The 18,324-nt window shown below is 57.1% G+C and overlaps 2 protein-coding genes across 9 annotated transcripts in view; both read right to left on the reverse strand.

The window, feature by feature from the left end:
- Positions 1–2,133: 2,133 nt before the first annotated feature.
- Positions 2,134–4,829, reverse strand: LOC112427137 (uncharacterized). Its single transcript, XM_071070588.1, is given in 4 exon segments — positions 2,134–3,489; positions 3,492–3,769; positions 4,179–4,425; positions 4,782–4,829. Coding segments are annotated over 4 exon segments (1,029 nt in total). The 3' UTR covers positions 2,134–3,033.
- The window catches only part of LOC105484133 (tetraspanin 9), a 210,786-nt gene continuing 194,595 nt past the window's right edge, over positions 2,134–18,324 (reverse strand). For all 8 annotated transcript variants that reach the window (XM_011745461.3, XM_011745462.2, XM_071072355.1 and 5 more), the window contains 6 exons: positions 10,294–10,485; positions 9,876–9,950; positions 8,184–8,285; positions 7,359–7,490; positions 6,869–6,952; positions 2,134–5,670 (listed from right to left, as the gene is read on the reverse strand). In XM_011745461.3, coding sequence (XP_011743763.1) covers positions 5,599–5,670; positions 6,869–6,952; positions 7,359–7,490; positions 8,184–8,285; positions 9,876–9,950; positions 10,294–10,485 — 657 coding nt within the window. In that variant the 3' untranslated portion in view covers positions 2,134–5,598. The remainder of the gene's footprint in view (positions 5,671–6,868; positions 6,953–7,358; positions 7,491–8,183; positions 8,286–9,875; positions 9,951–10,293; positions 10,486–18,324) is intronic.

The raw sequence follows: 18,324 nt of genomic DNA on the forward strand, positions 1-18,324 counted from the left end.
TCACTGCAGCACCTGTGCCTGGTCCCCCGGTGGCCTCCCCTGTCCCTGACAACTCTCCACACTGCAGCCACAGCCAGCTTTCCAAAGGCTACATCTGAGCCCGTCACACCTGGGCTTGAAGCCTTTCCTCAGCTCCCATTGTTCTCAGCCTGAACTTCAAGCTCCTTGGCCTGGTTCTCCAGGTTGTGATCTGGTGGTCACTGCTGTCTCCAGACCTTCACCTTCACCCGCTGTGCTCCAGCTCTGTGGACCACGAGCATCCACAGGACACATCTCCTGCCCCTCTGTGCCAGGTGAACGCCTCCACCTTCAGCTCTTAGCTTCGACATCACCTGCTCTGGAGACCTCTCTTCTCCGGGTTCAGCCAGTGACTGTCCCACAGGGCTTCCCAGTGCCCTGTAAACATTACTGCCACTACTTACTTGCAATCATACGCACTCTTCTGGGGTCCCCCACTAAATGGTCAGCTCTGTAAGTGCAGGGACTGGGTCTGTGTCGTCCACGACTGTGTTATAGGCGCCTGGCACGGGTGAGTATTCAGTAAGTCTTTGAGCAAACAGACATTTGCCTGTGCAAGCGCCAGCGCTGGCCCCGTGGAAAGCTGGCAGGGCTCTGCCGCCGCTCAGAAGCCACCCTTTCTCCCTTGCCCTTTGCTGAGCACCAATGGAGAGGCAGTTCCACCACCACACACAAGAGTGGGGGGGCAAAGGAGGGACCCCCAGAGTCATCTCAGTCACTCCCTAGACTAAGGAGCCCAGACCCAGCCCAGAGGCGCCAGCCTCGTCACTAAAAGTCCCCAGAAAAAGAAGATGCTCCTCTCCCGCAGAGACAGGGCAGCCAGAGCCGACGGTTAAGAGAACAGCCAGCGTGTTCCATTGCCCGGAAGCCCCAAAACACAGCACGGTGACCCAGTGGGCATCTCAACATCTGTGTCCACAGGCCTGGGGGCAGGAGCGAGAGTAAGAACGGGCAGAGACAGGGTGGCGTCCGCCCAAATTCCTATGAGTTGGTTTGTCCTCCGCAGACGATGGGGGATCACCTGCTCCTCGGCCATGATGAATCCTGACCCTACAGCCACAAAGTCTCTCTTGGTAAATATCCTGGGGAGGCTCTCAGGGACACCACTCCAGCTGGACCTTAGACAGAGGGTGGCTCAGACTCAGGGCACCGTCTCTGGAGACTCTGGGACATGGTGGCTGCCTGGAGGTTGATGCTTTGGGATAATTCTGTGTGGACCTGGCCACTCCCTTGAGAGGGAGGGAGATGGAGCTCCACGGGCAGAGGGGTTTCAAGATGCCCACCTCCAAACCTGCAACTGCTGTCACACCCCCATGCACACCCTCACGCCTGCCTCCACTCCGGGGACATGAGCACAGTGAGGACCAGGGAGTTCTGAGCTTCTCATCTGCAACTTGTCACCTTGACTGACAGCCAAGGAAACCCCACACACCAGGACCCCAACCAAGGAAGCAGGAGACTTCGACGGCAGGAAGGTGGTAACATCAGCGGCCCAGTCAGCAGCTCTTCCCGCTCTTGGTTTTAACGGCCTTCCCTGCTGACCATCCTCATCCTGACCGTGTTCCTTCTTGGAGGCTGTCCCAGAGTCACCTGAAAGGGCCAAGTCACACTGTGAGGTCCCCTCAGTCCTAGGAGACATCAAGGTCAAATGAACCCGGGGCACATCACAGGGACTGGGAAGAACACCGCTTCTGAAACTGACAGCCCCCACCCCCACAGGAGGCCCCTTCCCCTCCTGGAAGCTATAATTGCCTTATTCCATACCCCTCCCACCATACGCTTAGGGGCCCGGCCACAGGACTGGCCATGTGTGATGGGTGTATGGAGACAGGACTACGGCCTCTCACGCAGAGGGCTCGGGCACTGGGACTGACCCCGATCCAGCCTGTTTCAAGGGGCGATGTGAAGGTTCCTCAGGCACCCAGAGAGGACTGAGACCCTCCCCGCGCCAGCAGATCTGTAACCTGGGCCCCAAAAGAGAGAGGAGGTCCCCGTGGGGGTGTGTCTTGGGTGAACAGCAGGAGTGGTATCTGATCCATCTGGGTCCCTCACACCAACCACAACATACGTCACAGTTTTGGCTGAGTGAACAACACACACCACTGAGAGACAGCCTGCTGTGCTTTTGACACTTTATTGGTTTTTATTTAAAAACATGCTAAAAACATGGTGTTCCATAAAGCCAGGACCAGGATGAAGGAACGCACAGATACGGCATCGCAAGCAGAAAGTGCATCTGAAACCAACAAGCGTGCTCGCCCTGCTCTCCCTCCCGTGCTGCCCGGGGGCAGGCAGGTGGGCAAGGAGTGGGCAGGAAGCCCCCCAGGCCTCACCTCCTGAGTGCCCAATCGGGGCAGGGAGGCCAGGCCCCACCCTGGACTATTGCCTCACTGCGGTGGGGAGGAGGAAAGTGGGGGGCACGGGAACACAAGGGCTGGCCGGACTCTGAGAGGCTGAGGGACAAAGAATGGACCCCAAACAGCTCGCACCCAGCTCCCATCCTATGCCACGTCCCTGCTAGTTAGCACCTCCACCGGTGGGTGGGCAGGGGCTGGAGAGGAGGGGACAGCCACTTCCATCCACCTGGACTGCTCTTTGGCCACCAAAGCCTGGAAAGATGGCCACCTAGTTCCAAGTCAAACCAGGACATCTGCAAGAGGGTCTGGGGCAGGGCCGCCCTTCCAGAGAGCCTGAGACGCAGGCCCATGCTGGAGGGAGAGGGGGTGACAAGGCGCAAGCTGGGAGAGGGGTGCAGGGGGAGACTTGCACCTTGACCCCTGCTACCACCACCCAAGGGCAGCTCGCAGCCTGTGCCCGCTCACCCCTGCTGCAAGATGGCTGCACAGAAAGGCTGAGTCTGCAGCGGATGCCCCCTGAGTCCTCTACAAACCCTGAGGGACTTTCTGCGACAAGTGTGTAAATTGCTCACATCAGACCTGATTGAACTAACTCTGGCAGAGGGAGCCGTGAGTGAGGGAATTCTCTCTGGGGAATTCTGCCCCAGTGAGATCACAGTCAAGAGAAACTGAAGAGAGGCTGTGCCACCTTCACTGGCATCGCCGGGTGTGGCCCTCCGAGTGGAAGGGGCTTGGAGGAACACCCATTCCACGCACAGGGACTTCCGCCCAACGTAGACTCAGCCAAATAACAAAACAGCCAAGCGCACAGCGAGTAAAGAAGGCAGCGTGGGGACCTGTAGATGAGGCTCTGCAAACAGACGGATGAGGTGGGGGCTGGTGGGGGCACTGTGGCAAAGGCTCTGGGGCCAGAGGCCACCCCTGAAGCACTCCAGCAACAGAAAAGATTTTCAGGGAGGTTGCACGTCTCCCAACGCACTCGGCTTTTGCTGTTGATATTAACAAAAATTAAAAATTGCATTGATAGGCACAAACCAACCCACCCACCCCACCCACAGCGAGAAACGCACGAGGCCCCGGGTCCCACCGTGCAACTGGAGCACCTGTGTGCCGAGTGTCTCTCCGCCAGGGTGTGTCTGCTCCAGAATCTGCACTCTGGGGGTTCCTGAGGAGGTGGCTGAAGCTCCTTACCACGAAGCCAGGCCAGGGGACAAGGGAAGGGCAGCTTTGCTCAAATGTGGGCCTCCCCGGGTTCCATCGGCACCACCGCCCCTGCCTCAGCGAAGTGGGCTTTACCTTGCCCAACTCACAAGACCACCCTCCTCTCAACTCCCACCCCCGCAAAACACGAGTCCTGATAATGCCAACAGTTCTATCCTCCTGGTCCCGATGTGTGTGTTACTTAAGGTGAACAGAGGAGTGACTGGTGCTGGGTGGCTGTGTCTCAGCTCTTGGAGCAGACAGACAGGTGGAGGCTGGAGAAGAGACCTGGCCGCAGTGGGAAACCAGGGTGACAAGACAAACTGTAAAGGAAAGGCAGCCGCCCTCCACGGCCCCACCTGAGCAAGTGCACTAGATGCTGGCTAGTGGGTAAGGTCCCCATGCTCAGTCCCATGGATCCTCCACCTTTTGGACTGCAAAACAGTACGCCAGCCCAGCTGCAGTTTGGAGGGGCACCCTGCTGCAGCCAAACCCCACTCCCCGCCTCACTCCCCAGCCTGTTTCTCTCCCAGGCCCAGCTCTGCACATGCATGACTCCGGCTGCTTTCTTCCCGTGGCTCCGGTAACAAGAGCCAGTCTGACCTCCTTTGGGTTTTCCGTATTTCTTCTCCTTGGGATCCCAGACGACAGGATCGCCACCCAACCCACTGCTGCTGTCCATGGCCCCAGGGAAGGCGGCGAAGATCTTGGGACCCAGGTGGACGTGATTCCCTCCTTCCCAGCAGGGCAACCCACAGCCGAGCAAGGCTGGTGGGGACGACCGTGGGTCCCCGCCCCCGTGGATCCCCTGCCACTGTCCCAGCACAGCAAAAGCTAAGGACTGCTTCCCCTTCCAGAAGCAAGGGAGAAAGTGAGCAGCATCCGAACTACAGAGGTATTTGTCTGACAGTTTCTAGCAGGAATGTGTGAAATAACTGGGGTGTGCGGAGCCTGCTGTGGGAGCACCCACACGGGGTGGAAGGGGAAGCCTCCTGTGCCAGCAGAGAGCGGGAGGAAGGAAGAAAGAAAATACCAACAACTGCTCCTCAGCGAAAAGTCTAAGGACCCCTCTAGCTCTGCCACATTCCTGGCAAAGCGTTTCTCCAGCACCGTGGGCCCCCCTGCCCTGGCCTTTCCAGCTCCATTAGTCAGCAAACGCCACCTCCTGTGCAGGGGCGACTCCAGCCTGCTTCATGCTCCACCCACCTCTCCCAGGCTCCCGTCCTCAGACACCAGCCTGGCAAGGTCCTGCATCCCGTCCACGGCCCCTCCTTCCCACACGTTCTGAGGGCGCAGGCACGCCCCATCCGAGAGCCTCCCGAGTGTCGCACGGTGGTCTGTCCTGATTGAGACTGGACAGATGTCCTCTCTTCCCACCCATCCCTCACCCTCAGGGAAAAAAATTCAAACCATTAAAGAAATCAACACAGTAAAAAGTTACAAATCAGAAATCTAACCCTAAACTTATCTGAGAGATAATATTCCTGAATAATCGTAGAGTAAAATAAAATAAAAAAAGTTACATTGTAAGGTATAAAAAGCCTGGGCGAGATGCTCCAGGGGCCTTGCCCAGAGGCTGGCAGACCCCCCGCCCCGCCAAGTGCCCCATGGTGGCCATGGACGTAGCAGCCCCTGCTGGGGCGGTATCTCCACGGGGCGGGCACTCTGCTCCCCACCCCACGTGGGGACAAAGTGTCAGTGTGAGGAAGGGCAGGGGCAGAAGCCCATCAGTGCTGGGGGTTCCTCCTGAGTGCACCCCAGCCCACCCTGTCGTCTTTGGCAAATACGCATATGCAGATGCAGGAATCCAGGTGCCCCGAGCCCCAGGTCTCCGTGTGCCTCCTCCTCCCTGGCACTCCACCCACTGAGAAGTCCGAGGCTGAGGCAGGGTAGGTGGGGTAGGGCAGGCCAGGGTGGGTGGGTGCAGGGGTCACATCTGGAGAGTGCAGGCAGGCGACACAAAGCTCAATCTTCTTCCCTCCACGGGGCAGCAGGGCGGGGCGGGCACTCCCGGCCAGCCCGCTCACGCGTCGTACTTCTTACCAGTCCGGTGGATGTGCTGGAAAAGGGTCATGGAGAAGGCCATGCCCAGGATCTGAAAGAAAGACACGGGGAGGGGCCTGAGGCAGGAGCTGCAGCAGCCTGGACCTGACCTCAGCCCCAAGAGGCTTGGGATGTCACAGGGCACCTGGAGCAAGCAGGGATGGCCACGGGTGTGCCAGGAAAATGCTTGTGGCATGAAGAAATGAAGAAAACTGCGAACAGAGGTCACACACAGGTGAACGCTGGCTCAGCCTCGTGGCGCTGTTAGACCAGAAGCCACCAAACCTCGGCAGGACGCGCGCGCATGCCCACTCAGAGGGGTGCTGTGGGCACGGGATGCACGGAGGACCTGGCCCTAAGTGGGGGCTCACAGGAGCCAAGGTGGGGAGTGGGAGGTGGCAGGGATCGTTCAGGACTCAGGCCAGCCGGGCACAGTGGCACTTAGGAGGCCAAGGTGGGAGGATGGCTTGAGATCAGCCTGGGCAACAGAGGGAGGCCCCATCTCTATTTTTTAAAAAAAGTTTTCAGTCATTCAGGTATGGTGGTGTATACGCCTGTAGTCCCAGCTGCTTGAGAGGCTGAAGTGGGACGACTGCTTGAGCCCAGGAGTTTGTGGCTGCAGCGAGCTATAAGGGCGCCACTGCACTCCAACCTGAGCAACAAAGTGAGACCCTGTCACTTACAAAAAGAAAAAAACAGGACTCCTGCCAAGCCTCTCCTGTCTGCTTGTAGAATACATGGTGCAATGCTGTGGCAGCAACAGGGCTGTCTCACCAATGATGTGTGCTCAGGACGATGTCACTACTTGTTTGTGTCCCTCCCCTCCTGGATCTCAAAGGAGCTGGGGACCCAGACAAGTGCAGGAGGCAGAAGGAAGCCCGCTGTGGTCTCACGGTCACCACAGATAGTGTGCCGTATGCACAGGCTGTAAAGACGGTGACCAGGGGATACCGTGTGTGCCTTGCATGGCTCTCTGGGCTCAAGGTTCGGGAAGAACTGGGGGAACCCACGGAGGGTGACTCCAGCTTCAATATCCCAGCCTAGGCCTGGCCACAGGCAGCCCTGAGCACCACTGTCAGTGCTGAGGTGCTCTCAGGTCAGAGCTCACAGAAAACGGCGGCAGGCACAGCTGCCAAGCTTGAAAAGCTGTGATGAACTCCAGACCCTCCGCCATGAACCAACACTGCCTTCACTTCTCTGTGCTTCCTTACCTCTGCGCTGAGGCCAGCTGCTGGGGATGCCCCTCTTACCTGCATGATGAGGATGCACATCCCCACCGTGCCCAGCACGTGCTTATTGTCATCGAACCACATCTTCACCTTCTCATAGCAGCCCTGGGGAGCGAGGCCCACGACATTAGGGTCCCAGCCCAACCATGCGCTCCCTGCAGCCTGGCCCCCACCTCACTCTCTCCTTCCACCTCGTCCTTGCTCTTACCTCCCAGCCCTCCCTGGCCTCAGCCCTGTCCCCCTCCCTTGGTGCAGCCTCCGCCCCACCTGCAAGGCCAGCTGCACAGCCTCAGACCCCATTCAACCCCTCACCCTCTGACTCTCCCAACTGTGGGTCCAGCCCCACTCCCCATTTTCCATCTGCCTTTCTGCTTTATTTTGTGAGCCCCTACCCCACGCCACATTCAGCCAACCTCTCAGTGTCCTGGGCCCAGCCCTCGCTATAGGTCTCCTTGTGCCAGGATATCCACACATGGGCTCTTGGACCCAAGCGGCCCATCCCCAGCCTCACCGTTCTCCACAAAGGCGTGGTGGCGTTGCGCCCGCAGCCCTGGGAGTTCTCCATGCAGCAGCGGTCGGGAACCGTGTTCTCCCCCAGCACCGGGTACCAGTCTGTGTAGTCAGTGACGCCACAGCATCGCATCTGGCCGGCAGGAATGGAAGGGGCAGTCAGACATGCCACGGCCTGCCCCTTCCTCCCCAGGGCCTTCTCTTGCCCAGGCCAACTCCAGCCCCCCAAAAAGTGGCCACCCTGGAGTTAAGGGAGGAGACAAAGGGCTTGCTTCTCGTCCCTTCTTTGGGCTTCAGCCGGGCCCACTGGGGAAGCAAGTGAGCGCTCCCTCCTGGAGACCAGAGTGGGAGGGGCAATGCAGCCCACCGTCAGGCTGGGCACCTCTCCACCACCACCCCTGCTCCTTCTATAAACCGTCCCAAGCTGACTGCCACTCAAGCCCCTGCCGGCCCCTCGCCAGGGCTTAACATGGGTGCGTCTGGGAGTATGGACTCGTTTTCCTCTTACAGCCAGGGCCTCCCCACCTAAGCCAAGCCCCATCACAGAGGCAAATCATTGCTAAAATAAATTCAGTCATTCATCCCAAAGCTCAGCCACAGCTCTCTTAGGCCTGCCCCTACCTGTGTCCTCATCTCTCTCTAGCTGCGCCCTGCTGTACCACGTCTGACTCGGCAGTTCAGGCAAATGCCCCGGTGGTACCACCCCACTCCCGGCTAAAGTCCAGAAAGCACAGTTGCCGGGTCAGGTCACCTGGGAAGGCAGCTAGAAGTGCCGGCTGCCACCCGTCCTCCCTGCCTGGCCCCGCCAGTGTGGCCCAGCCCGCACCTCAGCCTGGATGATGTTCCAGGCGTTCTTCAGCCCCACGTTGTTCTCCGTGTGGTACAGCAGCAGTCCTTCCTTCAGGTCCTTCTTGGCGTTCTCGTTCACCTGTCAGGTGCAGGGACACAGCGAGACGGTTAGGATCAGGACGCAGCTTGTCTCTCCAGCCCACCTCAGGCCACCCAGGATGGTGGGTGACAGATGAGGGGTGAGGAAGGCAGGGGAGGCAGCTGGTCTGGAAGGCCCTGCCCACTGGGGTGGGGGGCTCTGCTGGCCCAACAGAGGTGTGGGGGTAGGCACACACTCCCAGCTTCAGAATACAGCAGGCCTTGGTGCACCCACCGCCTCCCGGCAGAGCTAAACTCAGGGCCAGGGCTGTAACACACAGAGGCAAAAAACACACCACGTGCCTCCGCTCTCCCATCCCAGGACCAGCCACACACACAGGCCACTCTGCCACCCTCGCCCCCCACTACACAGCTTCCCCACAGACTGCCCCCCTCAAAACACACCCTGGGAACTAAGGGAGGAAGACAGGTCATGTGACCTTGCACCTCCCTCACTGCTGTTCTACCTGATATTGAATAGCCGTATCTACTCATGGTGCTGTTGTAAGAACTAAGAGAAACAATTCTCATAAAAGGGCCAAGAACAGGGCTGGCACAGAGAAATCTCTCACCGTTGTTCTTTCTTCCCTTTCACAAGTGCAAAACTAAAAAATTATTCTTTCTCATCCTAACGACATCTCTAACTTTCGGTGTGGCTCAGGCAGCTACTTCAAGAACTGCTCCTGCACTTTGGGAGGCCGAGGCGGGTGGATCACGAGGGCAGGAGATCGAGACCATCTTGGCTAACACGGTGAAACCCTGTCTCTACTAAAAATACAAAAAAATTAGCCGGGCGAGGTGACAGGTGCCTGTAGTCCCAGCTACTCGGAGGCTGAGGCAGGAGAATGGCGTGAACCCGGGAGGCAGAGCTTGCAGTGAGCCGAGATCGCGCCACTGCACTCCAGCCTGGGCCACAGAGCGAGACTCCATCTCAAAAAACAAAACAAAACAAAACAAAAGAACTGCTCCTTACACAGTTCTGGAGTGCATGGTACCAAAGGGCCTGCCACACCCCAAGAGATTGAAATCCTGGCCAACTTCGCTCGTGACTGCAAACTGCCCAGCCTGGGGAGGTCATAGGGGGCCACCCACCATCCTCCTGAACCCAGGAGCAGCGCCCGTCCTCAAGGGCTCTAGTGCAGGAAACGGCCTCCCTGTGCTGTCAGTCCTGCTCAGCCAGCTTTGTCCAGAGAGTTCCTCCTTGTTTCTCATGGGTTGCTCTCAAATCACCCAGCCCAACCACCTGAGGAGGTGTGAATCCCTTCTCCAAGTAGCTTAATTCCTTCCAGTGACAGGGAGCTCGTGAGCGCCAGAGGCAGCCCCCTGCCATCGCTGGTCATGCAGAGGATTCCACTTCCTGGGACTATACAACTCCCCCATCCTCCAAATTTGCCCGCCCCATGCTCCCCCATCAAAACCTTCCAACTGGCCTTTCCTCAGTAGCTTTCCCAACCCATGGTTCCATCTTCCTTTCTGCACAGGTGCTGCTTGCCAGCACTCTTCCTCTGGCCAGGGAAGGGCCCCTGGCCTGCTTGGCCCAACTCAAAGGGTAGTGAAATTCCATATGCCCCTCCCATCTGGCAAGGCTTACCTTGTCCATGTAGACAAAGAAGAGGATGAGTAAGATCAGCTCTGCTAGGAGGATGACCAACAGGACGATGAAAAACTGGAAAGGAAAGGGCCAGGCATGGGTAGGTGGCAATGGGCAGGGTTGAGGACAAGGAGGGCGTGGAAGGCAGGGACAGGTGGCGCCTAGGTGGGGCTTCCCAGGTCTGGGAGAGGCCAGTTCCTCCTGAGGAAACCCAGATAGCTAGGACAGGGGCATAAAGGAGCTGACTCATCAGGGAGTGGGAGGGACAACTAGGGGTATGCATAGCCAATCTAGAAGCAGTTTCCCTGTTCTCAGGTTGGACACCCAGGTGGCTAGTGTTCCAGGTCTTGCCTGTCCCAGGGGTGCAAGTGCAAGGAGATCAGGAGTTGGAGGGGCTGGAGATTCGGACATAACTTACACTGAGCAGGAGGCACTTGTTCTCCTTGATGGCCCCCAGGCAGCCGAGGAAGCCCGTCACCATAACAATGGTGCCTATGGCGATGACCAGGTTGGCTGCAGACAACGAAGGGAAGCTGGGGGAGAAGGTGGCAAAGTTGCCTTGGGACACGGAGAGCCAGATGCCCACTCCAAGCAGCCCACAGCCACAGAGCTGGAGAGGAAGGAAAGCCCATTAGCCTGGCGCTGCTCTCACACTCGTCCACGGACCTGGGAACCCTGCAGGCCCCCACCCTATGCTCTGAGACACAGACAAAGTAAGAACCGACAAGGTGAGAATGGGACTACCATCGGGCATGGCCGCAGACCCTAAGCATGTCGGTTGTGTGATCCAGACGGTCCCCTAGCCTCTCTGTGCCTCAGTCTCCCCATGTGACAACGGAGACGGTGCCAGCTTCACGAGCCTCCCAGGTCACTCTGAGGATGGATTAAACCACACAGAGGCAGAATACATGACAAATACATGGAAGGTACTGGGCACATGTGAGCGGTTAGGTTACTCTGCGTGATAGAGAAGAGGCCCCAGTGTCCAAGACGGAGGTCTGGTGAGAGGGGAGAACTGCGGCCAGGGAAAGCAAGAAAGACTTCATCTCCGGAGGTGGGAAGGGACCCTCGGAGTCGGGTTTCTTGGAGCCAGAACTTCCAGCGACTGGGTCCTGTTACTCTGACCTGAAGGGCCATTTGTCCACTGGAGTCTGAAGGACAATTTCCCACAGATGGAGAAAGGAGGCAGTCACCAGCTGGCTGCGGGCCTGGCCAGTGTGTGGGACATGGGAGTCCATGGCTGCCTTCAACATCCACATAATAAGCCGGCCTCTGGCATGATCGGCCCCAAAACCGAAAAGTAACTCTCCCCAACAGCACCCCCGGGGCTGCCGGCGCCACCAGCTCCACCTGGGAAGCTTCCATTTCACTGGCCGCAAATCTCCACATCTGCCTGATTTCATGCTCGATCTAGCTGGCACTCCCCCACTCCCTCCGCCAGCTCAGGGGAAGTTTGCTGAGTCTAAGGAACCAATCAATCACTCAAATAGTATTTATTGAGTGCCTACGGCATGCAGTGTGCCATGTCAGAAAAGCTACAACCACTTTAGAGACCTGTTTTCCTGAGGTCTCTGTTCTGGCTGGATGGGAGCTATAAAAGTGCAACATTTACACTCCCAGGTGGGATGGACTGGTGCCCAGTCCACGCTACGGGCGTTCAGAGGAGGCGATCACTGTCGCAGTCACGGAAGCCAGTTGAAAGAGGCAGTCCCTAAAGGGTGGGTGGACTTGGGGCGGATGAAGGATGAGAACATTCCATGCTGGGTGAACGTGCAGGGGGTAAGGGCTTGGGAGTCATAGACCCGAACAGGACTCCCGGTTCTAGCTTATCCTGGCGGTGTGAGCTTGCAAACCTCTCGTATGCAGAGTGAGAATATCATCCCCTTCCTTTCGGACTGTTGTAAGAATTAGAATGGAATAAGCTACGTGAAGTGGGTGGCCAGCTCCGGGCACTGCTCGCTGGAAAGGCACTTCCCTGGCAGTTGTTCCATGCCAGGGCCTGTGCTGACTATGCTGAAACCAGGAATCAGCCCAGCCCCTGCTCCCAAGCTGCTCTGGCTCCTGGGAGGAAACAGAGGCTTGGGGCTGAGACAAGGCAACCCGCAATTAGGCAGGGTAGTGATGCCCACGGGAAGGCGAGGGGAGGGGACAGATGCTTCCCTGAGGAAGGGCATCTCCTTCGCTTATTCCTCCACAAACCCAACACCTGCGTGTTCAGCGCCAGGCCCTGTTCTCCGAGCTGGGGAGACAGTGGTACACCTCACTGGCAAAGACCCTGCCTTCAGGAAGAGTAGATTCGTACAGGAGACACTGACCTTAGGTAAGCAACAAATGACACAACTTCAGCTGCTGACATGTGCCACGAAGAAAAATACGGCTATGTAAAGAGCCAGAAAATAACTGGGGAGGGTGTGGGCAGGGAAGGTGTCTTGGAAGAGGTGGCGTTTAAGCAAAAACCCAAATAAACAGGGGGAGGGAGCAACATAACTATCTGGGGGAAGAACATTCCAGAGGGAACAGCAGGTGCAAAAGCCCCGGAGTGGGAAGGAGCCTGGCCAGCCAAGGAGGAGCACGCTGGCTGTCTGCTACAACACTGAGTGAGGTGACATGCGGTAGGAGACAAGGCAGGCGGGGTGGCCGGGGGCCAGGCCAGCTGGGACCTCACAGGTAAAGGAAACGTGCAGGTGTCCTCAGTGTGACGGGAAGGCCCCGGAGCTGGAGACTGACAAGACCTCACTGAGGTTTTCCGCAGATCACTCTGGCTGCTGTTTGGAGAAGCGACCACGGGACGGCCCGAGGGAGGCCAGGAGAGCAACTGGGAGGCTACTGGGAGGCGGGAGCTGGGGACGACTCATACCAGGAGGCTACGGAGGAGCGGTGAGAAATGGGCCAATGTGAGATGTTTTGAAGGTGGCATTGACAGGCCTTGCTGGGCTTTGAAGAATGAGCAGGATTTTGATAAATGGGGAACCAGAAAGGTGGTCCACACAGTGCCTGAAGAAAAAGGTGGGAGCAGACACCTCCACGTATTACTAACCCAGAGACAGTGCAAGGAGCTGGACGGGGGTCCGAATGAGGTACGTCCCACAGCTGCCTGGGTCCTTCATACTGCGGAGAGTGGGCCTGCACCCCCTGTCCCCGGGGGCAGCCCCACATAGAACCAGGTCAGGGCTCCCAAGGAATGGGCACACTCAGACCCACAGCATCGCCCAACTGGGCCATCAGAAAGCTTCGCCGGGGAACGGGGGCTATCCCCACTGCGGCCACTAGGTGGCGCTCCAGGCTGGTTCAGAAGCTCTGGGTTCGCCAGTGATGGCTGAAACTTTCATCCAAATAGTCACTGACTTTTCTTCAATCCGGTCAGTTTCTATGCTGCCGTCTCAATTTTTCTTTCATTAATCATACCATGGAGAATTTATGATCTTCATGCTGAAGATTTATGGCTCTAAAAGCCAGACCCTGCAATGAGTCAGCGCAAACCCTGCTGCGGCAGGTACTGGCTGCAGGGGGAGCCGCAGGGCCCCCCCACCCACTGCAGCTGGAGACACGCAGGACCCCAGAGCTCAGAGCCTGGATCCTCCTCGGGCCTGGAAAAGTTCTCAAAGTACAGCTTCCTCCTGACGCGGTTTCCCACTGTGGGTGTACCTGCAGGGAGGGGGGCCCCTTCCGAGCCCCTCTCTCCAGTTCCCTCCTGGGGGAAGTGCTGGGATGCTCGGGAGCCTCCATCTAGGAAAATCTCTTAGGTCAGAAACTCCAGGACCTGGTCATCTCTCTTCAAACTGCTTCTCTGACTTCACATTCCACATCCTGTGATTTGGCCTTGCCAGACCCAGCCGGGAGCCTTCTACCTCTCAGGGAACATAGCTGGTGCCCTGTCCCCAAACCTGCTTCCTTTCCCATTTCCTGTCCAAAGTCCTCCAGGCCCCCAGGAAAGATTTGTGGTCTACCCTACGGGGGCACAGTCTGGACCTGAAGCCTCCCTCTCCAAGCCCTCAAACCTGTTCCCGCCTCCATCACAGCCCCCGCCTGGCACAACTCCACACGTGGTGCACGTCTGCCCAGTGAGGAGGCCAGCGCAGTACAGCGGGTGCCACACACATCCCCACTGCCACACTCCCATCCTCAAGGGGTTCCAGCCGAATTGAGCCCTCTGCCCCCATCTTCCGATGGCCCAACACTATCAGAGCCTCCCGGCAAGAAGAAAACACAAAGGTCACGCCTTGATTTTCCAGGAAGCTAAGGCGGGGACATGGAAGTCCCCAGTCACAATGCTGGACTGGGACAAAACCTTGGTTTCTGGCATTTGGTGCAGAAGGCTTTACTACCACCTGCTCCCAGGGGACCTCGACTGAGAGGGCACAGGCACCAAGACCAGGCCTTTGCCATGGGTCCCATGTCCAGATCACGGCCCCCACTGCCCTCCCTGCCCCTGGCCTCTGGTTTCCAGCCCAGCCTGCATAGAGCTGCCTGATTCCTTTTCCTAAAATGCCTCTCTCATCATGCTGCTCCCCGGTGTGACCTTAAGATTCTTTAGCTCTCGGAGGCCCAGTTTCCTTTAAAACATGGGATTTGGACGAATTCATTTCTCAGGTCCCTCTGGTGCAGTGTTAGCCCAGCCTGAGACGTGGTGCTCTCAGCCCTCAGCCCAGTGGTTCCCAGTCACGAGCAATTCTGCTCCCCAGGGAACATGTGGCATGTCTGGGGACATTTTTGGTTGCCACAACTCGGGGGGGCTGCTCCTGGCCTCTGGTGAGTAGAGGCCAGGGCTGCTGCTGAACACCCTGCAGCGCACAGGACGGCCCACACAGTCAAGAACTGTCTGGCCCCAGTTGTCAATAGAGTTTGAGAAACCCTGCCCCACACCCCATCCCCCCGCCAGGCACCCACCCTTGGGCTGTCAACGCCTTGAGAACAGCCATTGGAGAAAGAACCTGATGTGTTCCCTCCAGCAGTGGGGAAGGGAGAGCCAATGACAGCGATGTGCCCAAAGTGCTAGGGAGACTCCAGCTGGTGAGCCGGAGCTGGGGAGAGCCAGGGCTGAGATCGGGAAGGGAGCAAGGGCAGGAGGGAGGAGGTGACAGCAGAGACAGTTGGCCGTGAAGTCTTGGAGAACCAGGCCTGCCCCGCACAGGCAGGAGGGCGGGAAGACAGGAAATTGACCTCTGAAGCCAGCGCAGTGGGCAGGGAGAGGGTGCGGCAGGAGCGGGAGAGGGAGGTGCGGGGCAGGGGAGCTGCCCCTATGGAGGGAGCCCAGCACACAGCACAGGAAGGAGGCAAGGCCCATCCGTGGTGGCACAGCCAAAGCTCAGGGCCAGAGAGCTTAGCTGGTGGCATTCGGGAAAATTCCCTTCCAAAACCAGAGGGTTGTCTCAGCTGAGATGACTGAGCTATAATCTAGCCCACAATGGGACAATCTGGGGTGAGGCAGGGTGACTCAGGGGATCAGGCCCCAGGCAATGCTAGCACCAATCCGCAGGAGGTCACCAGCCACTCCTGGTGTGGTCCAGGCCTAACTGATGCCCTCCCTAGAGCAGGAGCAGACCCAGGGGCTTGCCTGAGTACCAAGCCTCCCCTGCCCCTTCCCCAACCGAAGGCATTTCAAAATAACTTCAAATCAGGGCTACGAACAAATCCACATCCAAATTTGGGAAGATGAATCCCATCCTTACATTTGCCAATGGCCTCCCTTGAGGGCCAGGATTTGGGTCTGTCATGTTTGTGGTTAAATCCACAGAGCCTAGAGCAGGGCCTCACTCCTGGCAATGCCTTCAAGTCCCACAGGGCGATCCGGTCTGGGCCCTGCCCTGACTCTGGAGGAGGGAGAGGGTGCAGGCCCCCGGCACAGAGAAAAGCCCCAAGTCATCAGGCTGTATCAGAATCTTCTCTGTCACCAGGGGCCCATCCAAACACACACAGCAGGTAAACTTAGGCCAGTCAGGCTATGGCTAGACAGTGAGCCCACACTCCAACCTCACCTCATTTGTTAAGTCTTGTAATTAGCTAATATCCCCACAGCGTCTTCCTTGTCTTCAGTGTGAACCATGTTACCTGTGGTTTCAATACAGGCTTCTGCCATGTGTCATGTATATTTCAAGCAGGCATCCTATTTCTCTGGGGGTGAGGGACACAATTCCCCCTTCAAGCTTTCCCCTTCCTCAGCTTCTCCACCTGCTTCCATGCTGCTTAGAACCCAGGGGCAGCCACTGCCCATGTCTCATGGTCTCATGGGTGCCATCAGTCCCCCACTGGTGGGAGCAGCCCCTCCCCAAGCCTGACTCCTCTGCCAGCACCAGGCCCACATCTGGGACCTCGCAGGCCTCTGTGTAGACTTGCTGCCCACCCTCACTAAAACATGCACAGCTGGGCCCAGTGGTTCACGCCTGTAATCCTAGCACTTTGGAAAAAGCAACAAACAAACAAAAAAACGCATGCACTTCCAGGACCCAGGTTCACGTCTTATCCATTTTTCTTCCATCATGGGGCCCAGAACATGCCTGGATTACTAGGTAAAAATTTGCTGGAGGAATGAATGAATGAATGAATGATGGGGATGGACGGAGGGGCCTGAGCAGGCCATAGCCGGGGAACAGGACCAGACTCAGACATGTAAACCGTCCTGAAAAAGCAGCCTCCTGTGCACCCCGTCTTCCCCACTCCTGGAACCCCCAGTGCCCTCATGTTGCTCCCATCTCTGCTGCCCTGCTTTAATCCCCACTGCCTCATGTGTCTGCAGAGCCCCACAAGGCACCTGGGATCCTCACGTCGGATGTCACTGGTGGCCCCCAACCTGGCCCCTGGCCCCCCTGACACCCTCATCCATTTTTTGCTTGCAGGAGATTTTCAAATGCTAGGTCTCAGTGCTCCCTAATGTTTCTGTGAGCCAAGGCCAGGCCCAACATTTAATGGCATTTCATAAATTAGTGGATGTGGAGAATTTTAAAAAAGGAAAAAAACCGAAACAGCTTTAATTTCACAGCCTGACATGCCGGCTAGTAATGAACCTGCCTGGCTCTGGGAGAAGCCAACCTGCCAAGAACTTCATCGTGGGGAGCAGAGACAATACATCAGTGCCAGGAGCGCGGCCGCTGCTTTGTATTTCAGACACCCCTGGCCTCCAAGGGCCCCCGCAGCTCATTCATTCTCACAGCCATAAAGGAAGAGGCAGGAGGGGCAGGGGAGGAGAGACAGCAGACGATGCCTCCAATACTGCATGGAGAGAAATGAAGGGACAAAGTCACAAACACGTCTTTGTCAAAGTCGCCCAGCAGGCAGGAGGACCACTGCTCAGTGGAACCATGGAGTGGGATGCAGTCACACAGGGTCCCCCAGGGTCCGAATGCTCACCATCCCACAATGCACTCCATTCTTTTTTTTTTTTTTTTTTTTTTTGCATAACTCTAATCAGTCAAGAATTCTTTCTTATTAATGCAAGAATCTACTTCCCTGTGGCTAACATGCATCAATCCTAGTTTTGCCCAAGAGGCCCACTAAGAACAGGCCTATCTCAAATTGAAAGCTAGGATCCAGCTACGGTAGGAACAGCTCTTCCCCTCCTATGTTCTGAGCTCTATACTTCTAGTAATTCAGCCTAAGTCCCCATTGGCTTGAGTGGCAGCCATAGCACAGTTCAGTCTCACACTGAGCTTGTGCATACGTCAAGTCAGATGGCATGATTCCTTGGTCATTACCGTTGGTCCCCACACTTTCTCTCAAAGCCTCCAGTTCACCTTCACACCTTCACTTTGCAGCCCCTAATCTCACCAACTTACATAGGTGTCAGGGAGATCACACCCATATTTTTGTGCCTAATTTTCCTCCAAATAAACATTACGTAAAGTATTTGCATATCTACAACCCAGTTACATTTTGATTATACCAGAATGGGGTTATTCTCCATGTGAGATAGTTCTAAGAGAGAATGTCTACCCATGGCCAAACTTAAGGGGCATCGTGTTTGGGAGCTGCAAGCCTCTGCGGTTATAAAGCTCGTGAATTATGTTTCAAGAGGGCCAACTGTCTCCAGCCAACTTTGTAACCCTTCCCCAATTGACCAAAACCCCTAGCATTTGAGAGTGAGTCCTGTTACAACACCTACACCTCTTGCAATCTAAAACCCTGAAGTGTATATTGGGATGGTAGAGTCCATGATGAAGGAGATTCTACCTGAGACTTTGGGGACAGCCCCCTGCCACCCTCCGGGGGGTCAGGGCCCAGGGTGGGGGGATAAATGCCCAGTCACCAGCAGTCCTGGCCCCTAGTTGCGCGAAGGGCTTGGTGTCCTCTGGCCCCTGGCTGGGGGCAGAGTTGGCCCTGTTGAAGTGCTACCCATCTGTTTGGGCTTCCTGGCCTAGCCTCAGTATGGCAGTGAGGGGCACCTGCCCTGCCTGGGGGCTCGCTCCAATCAAGGCATCTGTGAGACTCTAGGTTGGTATAGCCCTGGGGGCAGGAA

This window comes from Macaca nemestrina, chromosome 10, assembly GCF_043159975.1.
Source record: "Macaca nemestrina isolate mMacNem1 chromosome 10, mMacNem.hap1, whole genome shotgun sequence".
Classification (NCBI taxonomy): Eukaryota; Metazoa; Chordata; class Mammalia; order Primates; family Cercopithecidae; genus Macaca; species Macaca nemestrina.